The sequence below is a fragment of the Agelaius tricolor genome, unplaced genomic scaffold (assembly GCF_023055355.1).
Source record: "Agelaius tricolor isolate 1412-34295 unplaced genomic scaffold, bAgeTri1.0.p SCAF_56, whole genome shotgun sequence".
Classification (NCBI taxonomy): Eukaryota; Metazoa; Chordata; class Aves; order Passeriformes; family Icteridae; genus Agelaius; species Agelaius tricolor.
This window is the reverse complement of record NW_027269316.1, coordinates 428,041-444,845: the sequence shown is the minus strand read 5'-3', so window position 1 is coordinate 444,845 and position 16,805 is coordinate 428,041. Positions and strand designations below refer to the sequence as shown.

The 16,805-nt window shown below is 43.5% G+C and overlaps 1 protein-coding gene across 3 annotated transcripts in view; it reads right to left on the bottom strand.

Annotated features, from left to right (window-relative positions):
- Positions 1 to 16,805, bottom strand: part of LOC139604871 (splicing regulatory glutamine/lysine-rich protein 1-like) — a 71,489-nt gene that overhangs the window by 26,848 nt on the left and 27,836 nt on the right. For all 3 annotated transcript variants that reach the window (XM_071456186.1, XM_071456187.1, XM_071456188.1), the window contains exons 5-7: positions 16,568 to 16,746; positions 15,801 to 15,931; positions 9,015 to 9,129 (exon numbers count right to left, since the gene is read on the bottom strand). In XM_071456186.1, coding sequence (XP_071312287.1) covers positions 9,015 to 9,129; positions 15,801 to 15,931; positions 16,568 to 16,746 — 425 coding nt within the window. The remainder of the gene's footprint in view (positions 1 to 9,014; positions 9,130 to 15,800; positions 15,932 to 16,567; positions 16,747 to 16,805) is intronic.

The following is a 16,805-nucleotide window of genomic DNA, read 5'->3' as shown; positions in this document are numbered from 1 at the left end:
CCCAGCTGAGGTGCCTCTACAGCAATGTACACAGCATGGGCAACAAACAGGAGGCATTAGAAGCCACCGTGCTGCTACAAAGTTATGACCTTGTTGCCATTACTGAAACTTGGTAGGATGAATCCCATGACTGGAGTGTGGCTATCTATGGCTAAAGGCTGTTCAGAAGAGATGGGGGAAGAAGGAGAGGCAGATGAGTTGCCTTCTACATCAAGAAGCAGATTGAGTGTGAAGAGTTGTCTCTGAAGAACAGCCATGAGCAGGTAAAACATCTTGAACAATGCCCTATTTTTCAAAGCTATCAGTGGTGAACTAAGAGGGGGAATATCATGATGCTTTTGGTGTTGAATTATGCTACAGTCAGTTTGACTCATCAATCCCAAAGTTAAGCATCCTAATATGGAGGTGAAGATGTAGCAGATATGGTAAAGTATCCTTAGCTAAAAATACTAAGCTGGCACAGTTGACCTGGAGACATTTAACTGACAGTCAATCACTTTATACTATAAAAGTTCAGTCCCACTTTCAAATGGCAGGTTCTTCTAACACACCTTTTCTTGGAGTGTGTATGAAGATTCCTCCCTTGGGTGAGGGCTGTTAGTATGGGTGAGTAACATCAATCTCTACTTAAAAATTGTGTGGGTTTGGTAGTTTTAATATAATTGCTTCAATATAGTACACTATACTATACTAGTAGTTTTAGCTTCTATACTCTGTAGTAAATAATTCTGATTAAGATCTTTTTGTCTAATAATTTATCATAATAAATAATTAATTTATATATATCTATATCTATATATCTGGTTTGCCATCCTTAATCCCACAGGACAAAGTTGTACATAGGTTCAATTACACCTTTATAATTCTTTAGACTTAAACCGTTGACAAAGTCTGGGGCTAAGATTGGATCCAGCCACACTCAGGCTCCTCTCTGAGAAGGAGTTTAGAAAGCAAGGTGGTCCTTTCTGCACCTTGTGACTCAATGGAAAGGCTTCTCTAATAAACTTTGTCTGAAGCTCCCACTCTACCTGTGACACTAACATCTGCTGGGAAAGTAGCACAGCAAGCTGTAGGTAATCCAAGAGACTCCTGTAATGCATGGAGTATAACTTCTTGAGCCAGGTAATAGCCCTACCAGAGGGGATGCAATACTGGATCCGTTGGTCATCAGTCTAACTGAGCTTATTGGGGACATCAACATTAGAGGTAGCCAGGGCTGCAGTGATCATGCACTGGTGAAGTTCATAGTCCTGAGGGATATGGGTCAGGTAAGGAGCAGTTAAGCCCCTGAACTTTAGGAAGGCAAACTTACAGCTCTTCAGGGAGAGAGTCAGTGGGATCTCCTGGGAGACTGTCCTCAGGCACAAGGGAGTAGAACAGACCTGGCAGACATTTAAAGAAGCCATCCATAGAGTGCAAGAGCTAGTGATCCCCAGGAAAAAGAAATCAGGCAAGGAAGGCAAGAGACCAGCATGGCTGAGTGGGGAACTGCTGGTCAAACTAAAGGGAAAGAAGCAAATGCATAGACAGTTGAAGCTAGGACAGGTGACCTGGGACAAAGTACAGTTGTGTAGGGATAGGGTGAGAAAGACCAAGGTGAAGCTGGAACTGAACCTGGCAAAGGACACAAAGAACAACAGAAAGGGCTTCTACAGTTATGTCAACCAGAAAGGGAAGGTCAAAGAATGTGTAACTCCCCAATAAACAACACTGGTAAACTGGTAACAATGGATGAAAAGGCTGAGGTACTTGACAACTTCTTTGCCTCAGTCTTCAATGGCAACCTCTCTTCCCACACCTCTTGAGTGGATGGACAGCAGAATGGGGACTGGGGGAGCAAAGTCCTTCCCACTGTAAGAGAAGATCAGGTTCATGACCACCTGAGGAACCTGAATGTACATAAGTCTTCCTCCCTACCACAGAAGAGCTAATCTGTTCTATCCATCAGCTGGTGCAATAGCTCCAGGCGTTCTCCCCCTCATATGAATTGGGGAGATAACGCAGGCTTGTCCAGTAAGGAGTTACCTCTGACACCAGATGGGATACAATAAACATCTTGCCTTGAGAGCAGGATGTAGGGAGTTAAGCTGGAATTTCTGACTGACAGACATTTCACTTTACAAACTATAAAAGCTACACAAACTTTCACAAAGTCAGAAGTCTCCTACACACACCCTGGAAACATGTAGGACTTCTCTCCGAAGTTTGGATGCAAACTTTGTGGTTACTTTCCCAGGAACTGAGTGAAAGGATTCTATGTGTACTCCATCATCAATTTGGTGGTAAGCTACATTGACTCCTAACCTGTACTATTTCTTCACTAGCTGTAATATAGATACCTTTTATCATGCACTGTATTTTATCTACTAGTAGTTCTTTTTGTTTTATCCTGTGTAGTAAGTAGTCTGTTTAAAGTCTTATGTCTGTTAATATTGTGTCTATTCAATAAATAATTCATTTTAAAATATACTTAATTGGCCATTCTTAAGAACTTGGGAGTGAGAACCATTTGGGGTGCAGGCCACCTCAAAAAGAGCTACTACCAGAAATCTGAGTCAAAGGCAGGACTTGTCCAAACTCTCATCTCCATTTGTAACAGAGACCTGGCATGACACAAATAGTGTGGAATAAGGGGTGGATACAGTTCTGGTTTCAGGTGAGACAGATTTCATTTTCTTCTCAGTAGCTGGTACAGTGCTGTGGTTTGGATTCAGTATGAGAATAATGTTGATAACACACTGATGTTTTGGTTGTTGCTAAGTAGTGCTTACCCTAAGACAAGGGCTTCTTCAGTGTCTCATGCTCTGCCAGTGAGGAGGTGCACAATAAACCATGAGGGAGCATAGCCAGGACAGCTGACCTGAACTGGCCAAAGGGATTTTCCATACCATGGAACATCATGTTCAGTATACAAACTGGGGGGAGTTGGCCATTAGCCACCAATCAGTGCTTGGGGACAGGTTGGGCATAGGTCAGCAGATGGTGAACAATTGTATTGTGCATCACTTGTTTCACTTGGGTTTTATTCCTCTGTCTCCCTCTTATTATAATTACATTTTAAAATTATTGTTGGTTTTGTTAGTATTATTTTTACGTTTTACTTTTTTTTCTCTTAATCAACTGTTTTTATCTCAGCCATGGGTTTTACCTTTTACCGATTCTCCTCCCCATCCCACCAGGGAAGGAGGGGTGGAAGTGAACAAGTGGTTGCATGGTACTTCATTCCTGCCTGGGGTTAAACCACAACACAGCATGTTCTCAAAACTGACAATAGCAGTGGTAAAATCACTTAAAAAAAAAAAAAAAAAAATATATATATATAAATATATATCAGCAATTGTTTAAAGCACAGATTTTCTGCAAGAAAAATAAATCCAAATTTATCTCCTAAAAATCAGTTAGATTTGCATCAGTACAAAATAGCACTGATTACTGCAGTTGCACAAAACAAAGACTGTTTTTCAGTTATCTCCTGAGTTAGAGAAGATAAGCAATAAAAAACTGAACAAATTATTGTTCTTGCATTAAAAAGGTACCCAATGTTTTGATGTCATTATATAACACTTACTGTGTAACATTATTACAAAACACAGACACTGGAAAATAAGGAGATGATTGCTGACAGCCAGAGCACATTGTGCTTGACAAATTTAGTGGCCTTCTACAATGGGGATACAGCAGTGGTGAATGAAGGAAGAGTGACTGATGTCATCTACCTGGACTTGTACAAAGGTCCCTTGGGAAAATGTTTTTGTAGGTGTTGGGGTCCATCAGTGCTGGTCACTTTTTAAACATCACCTCCTAAGGTCACCAGGAGCAGGCAATTCCTAAATGTAAGAAGTCAAGCAGGCCAGGCAGAAGGCCGACTTGGCTGAACAGGAATCTTCTCTTGAAAATAAGGCAAAACTGGAAGGTGCATGCCAGGTGGAAGCAAGGTCAGGTGACATGGGAAGAATACAGAGATGTTGCTTGGCACTGTAGGGAGAAAATCTGTATGGTAAAGCTCAACTGGAGTTGAAGCTGCCAGAACTGTGGGGGATGATAAAAGGAGTTTTTTCAAATATAATAATAGCAATAGGCAGTGTAAAAAGAACATCGGCCTATTACAGGATGAGGATGGTTACCTCACAAACAGGGACATGGACAAGGCAGAGGTGTTTAACGCATTCTCTGCCTATGTCATCAACACGGATGATGGATCAAGGGGGTCTCCGTGTCCTGAGCTGGAGGACCATGACAGTGAGAATGATCTACTTCTAGTCAGCCCTGAAATTGTGTGGGATCTGCTGCTCCAGCTGGATCCCTACAAATCTATGGGGCCCGATGGGATTCATCCAAGAATCCTCAAGGAACTGGCTGATGTCATCACAAAACCTCTCTCGATGATTTTTGAGTGGTCTTGGGAATCTGGAGAGGTCCCAGCTGACTGAAAGCTGCCGAACATTGGCCCAATTATCAAGGGCAGGAAGAAGGACCACAGAAACTACAGGCCTGTTAGTCTCACTTCAGTGCCTGGTAAAGTGATTAAGATTATTCTGGGAGGTATTGAAAAACATCCAAAAGACAATGCAGTCATCGGTCACAGCCAGCATGGCTTCATGACAGGAAAGTCTTGCTTATCAAACTTGATTTCCTTTTTTGACAAAGTAACACACCTCATTGATCAAGGGAAGTCAGTTGATGTCATTTGTTTTTTGATTTCAGTAGAGCTTTTGATACTGTCTCTCACAGAATCCTTCTGGACAAAATGTCAAGCACACATCTGGATAAACATGTCATGTGATGGGTGAGCAACTGGCTCACAGGTCAGGCACAGAGAGTTATAATGAATAGAGTGACATCAGACTGGCAACCTGTCACTAGTGGGATTCCTCAGGGCTCCATCTTAGCCCTCCCTGTGCTCTTCAACACCTCCATAAATTACTTGAAAGCAGGACTCAAAGGGATACTAAGCAAGTTTGCAGATAATACAAAACTGGGAGGAGCCGTTGACTCCCTCAAAGGTGGGGAGGGTTTGCAGAGAGACCTTGACAAATTAGAGGACTGGGCAATCATCAAATGCATGAAGTTTAACAAGGGAAAGTGACAGATTCTGCACCTGGGATGGGGCAAGCCTGGATTTATGTACAGACTGGAGAATGAGATGCTGGAAAGCAGTGCAAAGGATAGGGACCTGGGGGTCCTGGTCAACAGAAAGTTGAATACGAGTCAGCAGTGTGCCCTGGCAGCCAGGAGGGCCAACCATGTCCTGGGGTGCATCAGGCAAAGCATCACCAGCCAGTCAAAGGAGGTGATTGTCCCGCTCTGCTTAGTACTGGTGTGACCTCATCTTGAATATTGTATGCAGCTTTGGGCACCACAATACAAAAAAGATATTAAGCTATTAGAGAGCATCCAAAGGAGGGCAAAAAAAATGGTGAAGGGCCTTGAGGGGAAGCTCTGTGAGGAGTGGCTGAGATCACTTGGTCTGTTCAGCCTGGAGGAAACTGAGGGGAGATCTCATCACAGTCTACAACTTCCTTGTGAGGGGAAGAGGAGGGGCAGACACTGATCTCTTCTCTGTGGTGACCAGTGACAAGACCCTAGGAAATAGCCTGAAGTTTTGTCAGGGGAGGTTTAGGTTGGATATTAGAGAAAAGGTTCTTCACCCAAAGGGTGGTTGGACACTGGAACAGGCTCCTCACAGCCTGTGCTCACAGCCCCAAGCCTGACAGAGTTTGGACAATACTCTCAGGCACATGGTGTGGTTCTTGGGGATGGTGCTGTGCAGGGCCTGGAGTTGGACTCAGTGATCTTTGTGGGTCATTTCCAACTCAGCATATTCTGTGATTCTTTGATTCTCTGATTCTGTGATGTGACAATGGACCACTCGATGGATAAGGAATTGGCTGGATGATCACACTCAAAGAGTTGCAGTCAACAGCTCAATGTCCAAGTGGAGAGCAGTGACCGGTGGTGATCCTCAGGAGTCAGTATTGGGACTGGCACTGTTTAACATCTTTGTTGGTGACATGGACAGTGAGATCGAGTGCACCCTTAGCAAGTTTGCTGATGACAGCAAACTGTGTGGTGCAGTCAACACATTGGATGGAAGGGATGCCAACCAGAGGGGCCCTGACAGGCTTGAGAGGTGGGCCTGTAAAAACCTCATGAAGTTCAACAAGGCCAAGTGCAAGGTCCTGCACCTGGGTTGGGGCAATTCCAAGCACAAGTAAAGGCTGAGTGAAGAATGGATTGAGAGCAGCTCTGGGAAGAAGGACTTGGGGGTGTTGGTGGACAAGAAGCTTGATATGTATGTATTGGTTTTGCACGGCCTGGTTTTTGGCAGCAGGGGGGCCACAAAGATGGCTCCTGTGAGAAGCTGCTGGAAGCTTCCCACCATGTCCAACAGAGCCAACGGCTGATGGCTCTGAAGATGGACATGCTGCTGGCCAAAACTCAGCCAACGAGAGAAGTTGGTAACGCCTCTGTGATTACATATTTAGGAAGAAAATCAAAAGTCACAAGTTTTTGCTTGTAGTTAGAGGAGGAGGTGAGAATATGTGAGGGAAAATAACATGGTGACACCAAGGTCAGCAGAGAAGGAAGGGGTGGAGGTGCTCCAGGCGCTGGAGCCAAGATTCCTCTGCAGGCTGTGGTGAAGACCATGGTGAAGCAGGCTGTCCCCCTGCAGCCCAGGGGTCCGCAGGGGATGCAGAGATCCACCTGCAGCCCGTGGGGGAGGTGCCCATGCCAGAGTGGGTGGATGCCTGGAGGAGGCTGTGATCCAGTGGGAGACCCGGTGGAGAGAGGGGGCCCCTGCTTTCAGGCTGGAGCAGCCTGTCCTTGGAGGACTGCACCCCTTGGAAAGAGAGCCACGTCACAGCAGTTTTGGGAGGACTGTGTTCCCGTGGGGGGAGTTAATGTTGCAGCAGGTGGGGTATGGCTGCTGCTCGTGAGAGTGGACCCATGCCGGAGAGAAGTTCACAGAGAGCTGTCTCCTGTGGGAGGGACCCCATAGTCTCACAGGGGAAGGACTCCTCTCCTAGAGCAGCAGAAGAAAATCTCAGTGATGAACTAACCAAAACCCCCATGCCCCGTCTCCCTGCTCTGTCAGTGGGAAGGAGGGAGGAGCTGGGGAGCAAAAAGGTGTTTTAAGGGCTTATTTTACTTCTCATTATCCTCCTCTGATTCTGTTAGTAATAAAATTCACTTTGCAACCTTAAGTTGAGCCTGTTTTGCCCTTGAAATATTTCTCCCGGTCCCTATTTCCTTCATGAAGTGTTAGATAATTTTTTTCCCCTCTACCCAGCTGTGGCAGGGGAGGGTGATAGAGCGACTCTCATGGATGCCTGGCATTGGGCCAGTATCAAACCACGACAATGTCTCAGCAATGCGTGCTTGCAGCACAGACAGCCAACCATATAAAAATAATCTGCTTCAAAGGTTGCATCAAAAGGAGCATGGCCAGCAGGTCGAGGGAGGTAATTCTTCCCCTCTACTCTGCTCTTGTGAGACCTCACCTGCAGCACTGCATCCAGCTCTGGGGTCCCCAGCACAGGAAGGACATAGGCCTGTTGGAGAGAGTCCAGAGGAGGACCATGAAGGTGATCAGAGAGCTGGAACACCTACCCTATGAAGACAGGCTGAGAGAGTTGAGGCTGGGATGTTCAGCCTGGAAAAGAGAAGTCTCCAGGGTGACCTTATGGCAGCCTTCTGGTACCTAAAGGGGGCCTACAAGAAAGTTGGGGAGGAATTTTTTACAAGTACATGTGGTGATAGAACAAGGGGGAATGGCTTTAAAATGAAAGAAGGTAGGTTTAGATTAGATATTAGGAAGAAATTCTTTACTGTGTGGGTGGTGAGGCACTGAAACAGGCTGCCCAGAGAAGTTGTGGATGCCCCATCCTTGGAAGTGTTCAAGGCCAGGTTGGATGGGGCTTTGAGGAACCTGATCTAATGTAAGGTGTCTGCCCATGGCAGGAGGGTTGGAACTAGATGATCTCTAAGGTCTCTTCCAACCCAAACTATTCTATGATTTTATGAAATCTGAAGCCTTCACACTAAAATCTTGTTTGGTAGTATAACTGATGTGATATATTCCCTCTGGCCATCTTTTCTGTATATGAAAGAACTCTAGCTGCCCTGTTGAAAAAACAATGGATGAAAGAATGGGATAGTGCTGTTGCTGCAACACTGAAAACATTCACCATTTTAAAGTGCAAGCTATCAAATACACTGAGGTTTTGTTGGGTTTTTTTTATACTTAATGGAGTCAAATATCTTTAGATTGATTATGTAAATGATCAAAAGACATTTCTGACATTGTACCATTTCAGGAAGTGTTTATAAGTCTTACATAGAAAGACTGTCTCATTATTGGAAAAAAAATAATGGGTAAACTTTATGGATGATCTAGTAATTTTATTTGTCCTATATTTCAAAGCCAGTTTTACAACTTAAGAAATTAGCAAAGCAAAAAAAATCTGAAGAATTAAAAACTACCCTTAAAGCCTTTTTTCTTCTGACTTTTAAAAAATACAGCTTTACATTTACAGTACAATTAATAAAAATACAGCATTTGTTAACTAGATGTTTAGAAGTTCAGGACAGCAGCAACTTTCTACTAGCAAAACCAGCCAGCCTGTAAGTTTAAGGCATTAACAGTAAACTAAATGTTCCATCCCCAAAACAGAGATAACTATTTCTTTTTAAAAGACAAAGGTTACAAAATGAAATTATGCTACATGGCACAAAATGTACCATGAAACCATAAAAATAGTTATGCTACATGGCACGAAAAATACCTTCTAGTGTGTTTTACCTGAAAGTAATACAGAAAACAGGCAGCATTTAGAGGGAAAGAGTATTTGGTCAGAGACAAATTTCCTAGTTACTCTATCTAGGTCAGTTAAAGTTACTAATTTTCTCTACAGGGAAACTTGTCTCACAACTCAGTAAGAAATTTCAGTAACCATCAGCACTCAAAAAAACCCCAGTATGAATTCTTAGTCCAAAATAATAAATATACTTACCTGTGTTTTGAGTGAGATCTTTTCCTTCTAGATTGGGATTTTGAGCTAGACCTGGATTCTGAACGAGAATGGGAACGAGATCGACCACCTTTTCTTTCACTGCTCTTTCCAGACTCTGAGAGGAAGAAAACACTGCAATGTAAGCTCAGAATATTGAAAGAACCCAGTTAACAATCTGGCACAAGTTTAATGTATCACACATATAGTGCAAGGGGCCCATGCTTTGCACATCTTCCTTCTTTGTTAATATCCTTGAGAAAAATCCAATAAAGTCATTGCATATACTCGTTGAGTGCAGCCACCCTGCAACGGTACACATAAACCAGGTAATTATAAAAACCTAGCTCTGTTAGAAATGAGATTTATGTTGCTGCCACAATGCACAAGATTACAACAGGTTCTCCTCTGGTATATTATTTAATTATATTAATTTTTAAAATAACCTCAGAAGAATAAATTTAGAGGGCAGAGTTTCGAAAGCAAGCATAAAATGCAAATAATAATTAGTGCTTTTTATACCTTTAAATATTCCAACCACTGTAAAAATACTGAAGTTCTATTCCTCAAATGCTGTTTTGGGGGAGGAAGGGATGGAGAGAAGGGAGTAAAAAGTTTGATCCAAAGGCCAGGAAGTCAACAGAAAAATTACCAGTGACCTCTGCAGACTTTGGTTCAGACTCTAAAAGATTATCATTCTGCTGCTTAACACTGAGAAAATGTTAGAACTATTTTTCTCACAACTCTCAAAAAGACAGAAAGTACTCCATCCCTCCCCCCCCCCAAAAAAAACCCCTCAAGACACTCCACCATCTAACCTACATAAGCTAATGTCTGAATGTCTGTATCTTTTTGTAAGAACAAAGACAAAATCTTGCTGATGAAAAAATGTCTCAGTTTGGAAAGACAGGTGTCTGCTAAGGAAGGCAAGAACCTCCCCTGAAATGGAAAATGTAAACCTCCTCCCTCCAAATTGCTATAAATTTGAAATTAAGGGGGACTCCCAGGCAAAGATATGGGAGCAGGAATAACAGTTCTTTATTAGGGAAGAATATAAAAATAAAATAAACAGTGCAGTAAATCAAAACAACACTGACAGAGTCAGAATATAACCTGACACCCTCTGGGTCAGGGTGTTGGTAGCAGTCCAATTGGAATTGTGGCCGCAGTCCTCCTGGAGTAGCAGGTGGGGTTCTGTTAGAGCAGTGATCCTGTAGAAGGGTGTAGTCTTCCTGTAGAAGATCCAGTGGAAGAGGCAGCTGTTCCTCTGGGAATCCAGTGGAAAGGCTGTTCTGCTGTCCCAGTATCTCACATTATAGCCAGTTAGGAATGCTTGGCTCCTCCCTCTGGGCAGAGCATCTCACAATGGGATGCTGTAATTCTATCAGTCATGCAGTGACAGTCAATGGTCCATTAACAGATGATATCTCCAGGGAAACTGCCTAATTAACAGAAGATAATTGCCACACCTCTAACAGATGGCAAATAGAATATACATTGCTTGGCAATCTAGGACATTATGCACCCCTTTTTCTATTTCCATCTGCTTCACAATGAAACCTTACATACAGTTCTCACTTAAGACTAGGTTTCCCTGTGGTACAAAAAGGCTTTCTCCATCTTTCTGCATTACCCACCAAGTGTAACCAGGTCCTTGAGCAAGAACAATCCCATGCATGGGTTTGTCTTTGCCTGTGGTGGGATTAATCCAGTCTTTCCTAAAATATCTTTCATATGTACCACAGGGACTTCATCTCCATCCACTGTGTGCAAGGGTTCAGACTGGGAAGGACCAGCTCGATTGATGGACCCTCTGGTCTTGACCATCCAGGTGGCTTTTGCTAAGTTCATTTTCCAATTTCTAAGAGTTCCCCTGCCAAGTACCTTCAGGGTAGTCTTAAGTAGTCCGTTGCACCGTTCAACTTTCCTGGCAGCTGGTGCATGATAGGGAATATGATAGATCCATTCAATGCCATGTTCCCTAGCCCAGGTGTTGATAAGGCCATTCTTGAAATGGGTCCCGTTGTCCGATTCAATTCTCTCAAGGGTTCCATGTCTCCACAGGACTTGCTTTTCAAGGCCCAGGATGGTGTTACGGGCAGTAACGTGAGGCACAGGGTAGGTCTCCAACCATCCAGTGGTGGCTGCCACCATGGTCAGCACATAGCGCTTACCTTGCCGTGTCTGGGGCAGTGTGATGTAGTCAATCTGCCAGGTCTCCCCAAACTTGTACTTGGACCACCGCCCACCATATCATAGGGGCTTTACTCGCTTGGCCTGTTTGATGGCAGCACATGTCTCACAGTCATGGAGAACCTGCGAAATACTGCCCATGGTTAAATCCACCCCTTGGTCTCTTGCCCACTTATAGGTGGCATCTCTGCCCTGATAGCCTTAGGCACCATGGGCCCATCGAACTAGGAACAACTCCCCCTTATGTTGCCAATCCAAGTCTATCTTTGAGACCTCTATCTTTGCTGCCTGATCTACCTGTTCATTGTTTCGGTGTTCCTCACTGGCTATACTCTTGGGGACATGGGCATCTACATGACAGACTTTGACAGATAGATTTTCTACCTGAGAGACAATGTGTTTCCATTCATGAACAGCTTTCCTCTACACTGCCAGTTGGCCTTTTTCCACCTTTCCAGCCAGCCCCACAGAGCATTGGCTACCATCCATGAATCAGTACAAAGGTAGAGCTTTGGCCACTTCTCTCTCTCAGCAATGTCCAGGGCCAGCTGAACAGCTTTGAGTCCAGCAAGTTGACTTGATCCACCTTCTCTTTCGGTAGCTTGTGCAACCTGTCCTGTGGGGCTCCATACGGCTGCTTTCCACTTCCAGTTCATCCCTATGATGCGACAGGAACCATCAGTTAAGAGAGTGTAGCATGTTTCCTCTGCTGGTAGTTGGTTATATAGTGGAGCTTCTTCAGCACGTGTCACTTGCTCTTGTTCCTCTTCATCTATGAGACCAAAGTTTTCACCTTCCGGCCAATTTGTAATTACCTCCAAAATCCCAGCATATTTCAGGTTTCCAATATGGGCGCGCTGCATGATGAGAGCAATCCATTTGCTCCAGGTGGCGTCAGTGGCATGGTGGGTAGTGGGAACCTTTTCTTTAAACATCCACCCCAGCACTGGTAGTCAGGGTGCCAGGAGGAGTTGCACTTCTGTGCCAATCACCTCCGAGGCAGCTTGAACTCCTTCATAGGCGGCCAAAATTTCCTTCTCTGTGGGAGTGTAGTTGGCTTCAGACCCTCTGTAGCTTCGACTCCAAAATCCTAGTGGTTGGCCTCTAGTCTCCGCAGGCACCTTCTGCAAAAGGCTCCAGGACAAGCAATTGTTCCCAGCTGCAGAGCAGAGCACATTCTTCACCTCTGGTCCTGTCCTGACTGGGCCAAGGGCAACCGCATGAGTGATCTCCTGCTTAATCTGGGCAAAAGCTTGCTGCTGTTCATGGCTCCAGTGGAAATCGTTCTTTTTGTGGGTGACCAGGTAGAGAGGGCTCACAATCTGGCTGTACTCGGGAATGTACATTCTCCAAAAACCTATGGCACCTAGGAAAGCTTGTGTTTCCTTCTTGCTGGTTGGTGGAGACATCACAGTGATCTTGTTGATGACATTGGTGGGAATCTGACACTGTCCATCTTGCCACTTTACTCCCAGGAACTGGATCTCTCGGGCAGGTCCCTTGACTTTGCTCTTCTTGATGGCGAAACTGGCTTTCAGGAGAATCTGGATAATCTTCTCTCCTTTCTCAAACACCTCTGCTGCCATGTTCCCCCACACAATGATGTCATCAATGTACTGCAGATGTTCTGGAGCCTCACCCTTTTCTAGTGCAGTCTGGGATCAGTCCATGGCAGATGGTGGGGCTGTGCTTCCACCCCGGGGGCAGTCGGTTCCAGGTGCACTGCATGCCCCTCCAGGTGAAAGCAAACTGAGGCCTTCATTGGACCATTGATCATACTTTCATAATTTCTAAGTTTGTTGGCAACAGAACCCACTGTCTCTCGGTTGGTATCGTCATTGATCATTGCAATGAAGGTGGTGTATTGAGATGGCTCTAGATTTGCCAGACTCCACAACATTTGCCCTGTGCACCTGACCTTGTCGGGGTCATTATGCTGTCCATTTCTCCCAAACTGTACCTCCAATACTGCCACTTCTCTCAGCTGTTGGATCCCTTCCTCAAAGGTCTTTCTGCGCATTCTATGGTGCTCCTCCTGCATACTTTCCCTGTGGACAAACCTCTCTCTGATACTCATTAAAAGCCGCTCCCAGAGGGAAAGGGACCCTGGCTCCCTTACAAAAATCTGATTCATACCTGAGTCCTGGGTCAAGGGTCCCAAATTCCTTGCCTCACCACCATCCAGCTGGACACCTATACCCATAAGGTCCCAGACCTGAAGTAGCCAGGTTGTATAAGCCTCATGTCCCTGTCGTACAATGTCTTTGTGCAGATTACAGAGACTTTTGTATGTCAGGGACTCGGTGATGATTGCAACCTCTGGCTCCCCTGTGGGTTGTGAGGACCCTCCCTTATCTGGGTGCTCTGATTTAATTCTAAATCTCCTTGTTTCTACAGGGGCAACTGCTGCTGGCTGTGACTGCCTTTGCAGTTCAGCTGGAACTGGGACAGTTGTAACATCTGTGGGTTCCACTGCTGCACTATTAGACTCTCCCTCTTTGAGGCAGGGGGACGGCTTCTCACCAGCGGGGGAAATATACTCCTTCAGCATCTGGCCCATCTCGTGTATCTTCTTCACCAGAACCCCCATCCAATCTGGGTAGTTTATATCTGAGGTGGGCTATGGGGCAGAGTCAGGCTCTTGGGCAGCAGCATCCCTAGTCTCTAGGGTAGGTGTCAGGGTGGTTATCCAGGTTAATCTTCCCTTATCTCTAAGTGCTAAAAAGAACAGGCCTATCAGCAACACCAGCCACTGTATGATATCATTAGCATTTAGAGTGGATCTGATCCCTTCAAAAACTGGTGGGACAGACCCAAAGAGATGGTTAAAGGGTTGGGAGAAAATTTCCCCCAGTGTAATTTCCTTACAGTAGGTGCCATTATTAAAGTAACCTCAAAAACATACAGTTAGTGTGTGATAGCTCTGAATACATGTGCCTGCTTTCCAGAGGAAATTAAAGATCCATGAATTCCTCACTTTATTCACCCGTAAAGCAAACCACATAACAGCTACAGTAGCTTTGGATATAGGACCCATGTTTAGATAAGGGCCGGCAAATGGGAGAAATACAGCCACGATCATGTGTCACCCAAACCTGGGTAAGCTGGACCACATGGTGTTGCTTAACAAGGCTTCTATAGCAGCAGAAAAAGAATTAGATTACTCAAGAACTGTTATTCCCTTTTTGTTTCTATGCCCTCGAGCCCCACATTGTGCACCAAAATCTGTCTCGGTTTGGAAAGACAGGTGTCTGCTAAGGAAGGCAAGAACCTCCCCTGAAATGGAAAATGTAAACCTCCTCCCTCCAAATTGCTATAAATTTGAAATTAAGGGGGACTCCCAGGCAAAGATATGGGAGCAGGAATAACAGTTCTTTATTAGGGAATAATATAAAAATAAGATAAACAGTGCAGTAAATCAAAACAACACTGACAGAGTCAGAATATAACCTGACACCCTCTGGGTCAGGGTGTTGGTAGCAGTCCAATTGGAATTGTGGCCGCAGTCCTCCTGGAGTAGCAGGTGGGGTTCTGTTAGAGCAGTGATCCTGTAGAGGAGTGTAGTCTTCCTCTGGGAATCCAGTGGAAAGGCTGTTCTGCTGTCCCAGTATCTCACATTATAGCCAGTTAGGAATGCTTGGCTCCTCCCTCTGGGCAGAGCATCTCACAATGGGATGCTGTAATTCTATCAGTCATGCAGTGACAGTCAATGGTCCATTAACAGATGATATCTCCCTTGGAGGGAGAATGGGTTGTGGAAGAGATAAGGAAAACTGCCTAATTAACATAAGATAACTGCCACACCTCTAAAAGATGGCAAATAGAATACACATCGCTTGGCAGTCTAGGACAAAAAAAAAAGAGGATTTCAACTGCAAGTTTAACAAGTTGAGAATTTTTTACATTGAGGTGTTGTAATCGCTTTAAGTCAGCATAAATCAGCACTCAAGTGTCTGCTTAACCACTTGAGCCTCTGACACCTTCCTCCTTGACTTGGCATTTCACTGTTAACAGGGATCAGAAAACCAATCTGAATGAAAAAAAAGTCTGTTACAATATGTTAAGTTTTATCCCAGATTCATTCTCTGATCCCATTTGCTTTGAGGGTCCATATAGTCTTGAGACAGTATGAAAAAGAGCATAGCACAGTGATAAAATTAACCCACCAAAGAAAAGCATAATATTACTGCTTTCAGCAGCACACTAGCTCGCTCTGATCATGAAACTATGGTATTAATGGGTGCTAAAAGAGAAAACAAAATATAAAGCATTTTTAAAGTTTGTAAGTACTTTGAACTTTAAAAGCATCAACATTAAATAATAATTTAGCAACATTAAATATTAATTTAGTATTGACTTTGCATTTTTGAAAACATTCAGTGAGCATGTATCTGAAAATAAGACATGATGAAATAAAGTCATCTTCATTCCACTGCTTTGTTGCATGAAAACAATTTTGATAGTTTTCTTTTGTTTTCCCACATACATCTTGCTCACCTTTAAGTACCCTTTTCCTGTGTTTGAAAGTGCTCTTAAAAACATGTGTCAAGGTACACACAGAACACGTCTGTTAGGTAATGAACATAATATACCTACCTGGCTCAATAGCAGCAGATATGAACGATTGGGCTTCCCTTACTCTCTTCATCACTTCTTCCAGTTCCTTGGCAGCAGCTTGAGGTGTCATTTCAGGAGGCTTCACTATTGCATTATTAGAGTGATTTATTCTAAATTAAGACAAAAATAAAACCTTTAACTTCCAAACTTTTGAAAAGGAAAAACGAAAAAAAATGAAAGCACCTCAACTTCCATGTATGACTAAAAACCACAAAGTTCAGCAAAACTACAATGTTTTCCTCTAACACTCATCTTTTCTAAGTATATGAAATGCCTGGTTTTTATTGCTTTCAAAACTTATTACTTTTAAATAATTTTGGCACAATATTTCTGTGTTAAATTTTTTTCTAGTACAAGTCTATAAATCTATTTCAGATCAAATTTCTACATTAATACCTACTAATTACATACACATCATATATAAAGCTTAATTAGTAGAAAGGACTTTGCAGATTCTCTCACTGATATGGCTTTCACCAATTCAAGATTGGATGTAGAAATATCTTATTCAATGCCAACCATATTCTTCTTGGAAAAAAAGTTATGTCCAACCTTGAAATTTGAGTTCATAAAGAATTCCAGTTTACTAACAATAGGTCTTTACATTGATAATATATTAATATTATAAACAATATAATAATAATATCAAATATTAATCACAGCAGTTTCCTGCACATGAGTCATAAATGTATAAGGATACTAAGACATCTCTCATTCAATATTCATATAGATAATTAGTTTCTTACTTCAGTGGCCTGTCTCCAAACATAACTCCATTAAAGGCAAGAGCTCGAGGTACAGAATTTTGGTCTGCAAATTCCACAAAAGCAAATCGTGTTGGTTGTGTCTCATCACCTGCCATTCGCACAAATTTGACTTCTCCAACTTGCTTAAAAAATTCAAGCAACTGATCTGCTGTTGTAGTCTAGAAAGAGTCAAAGAGCTCAGCTGAAGTAAAATATATAATGAAAACCACTTATTCAA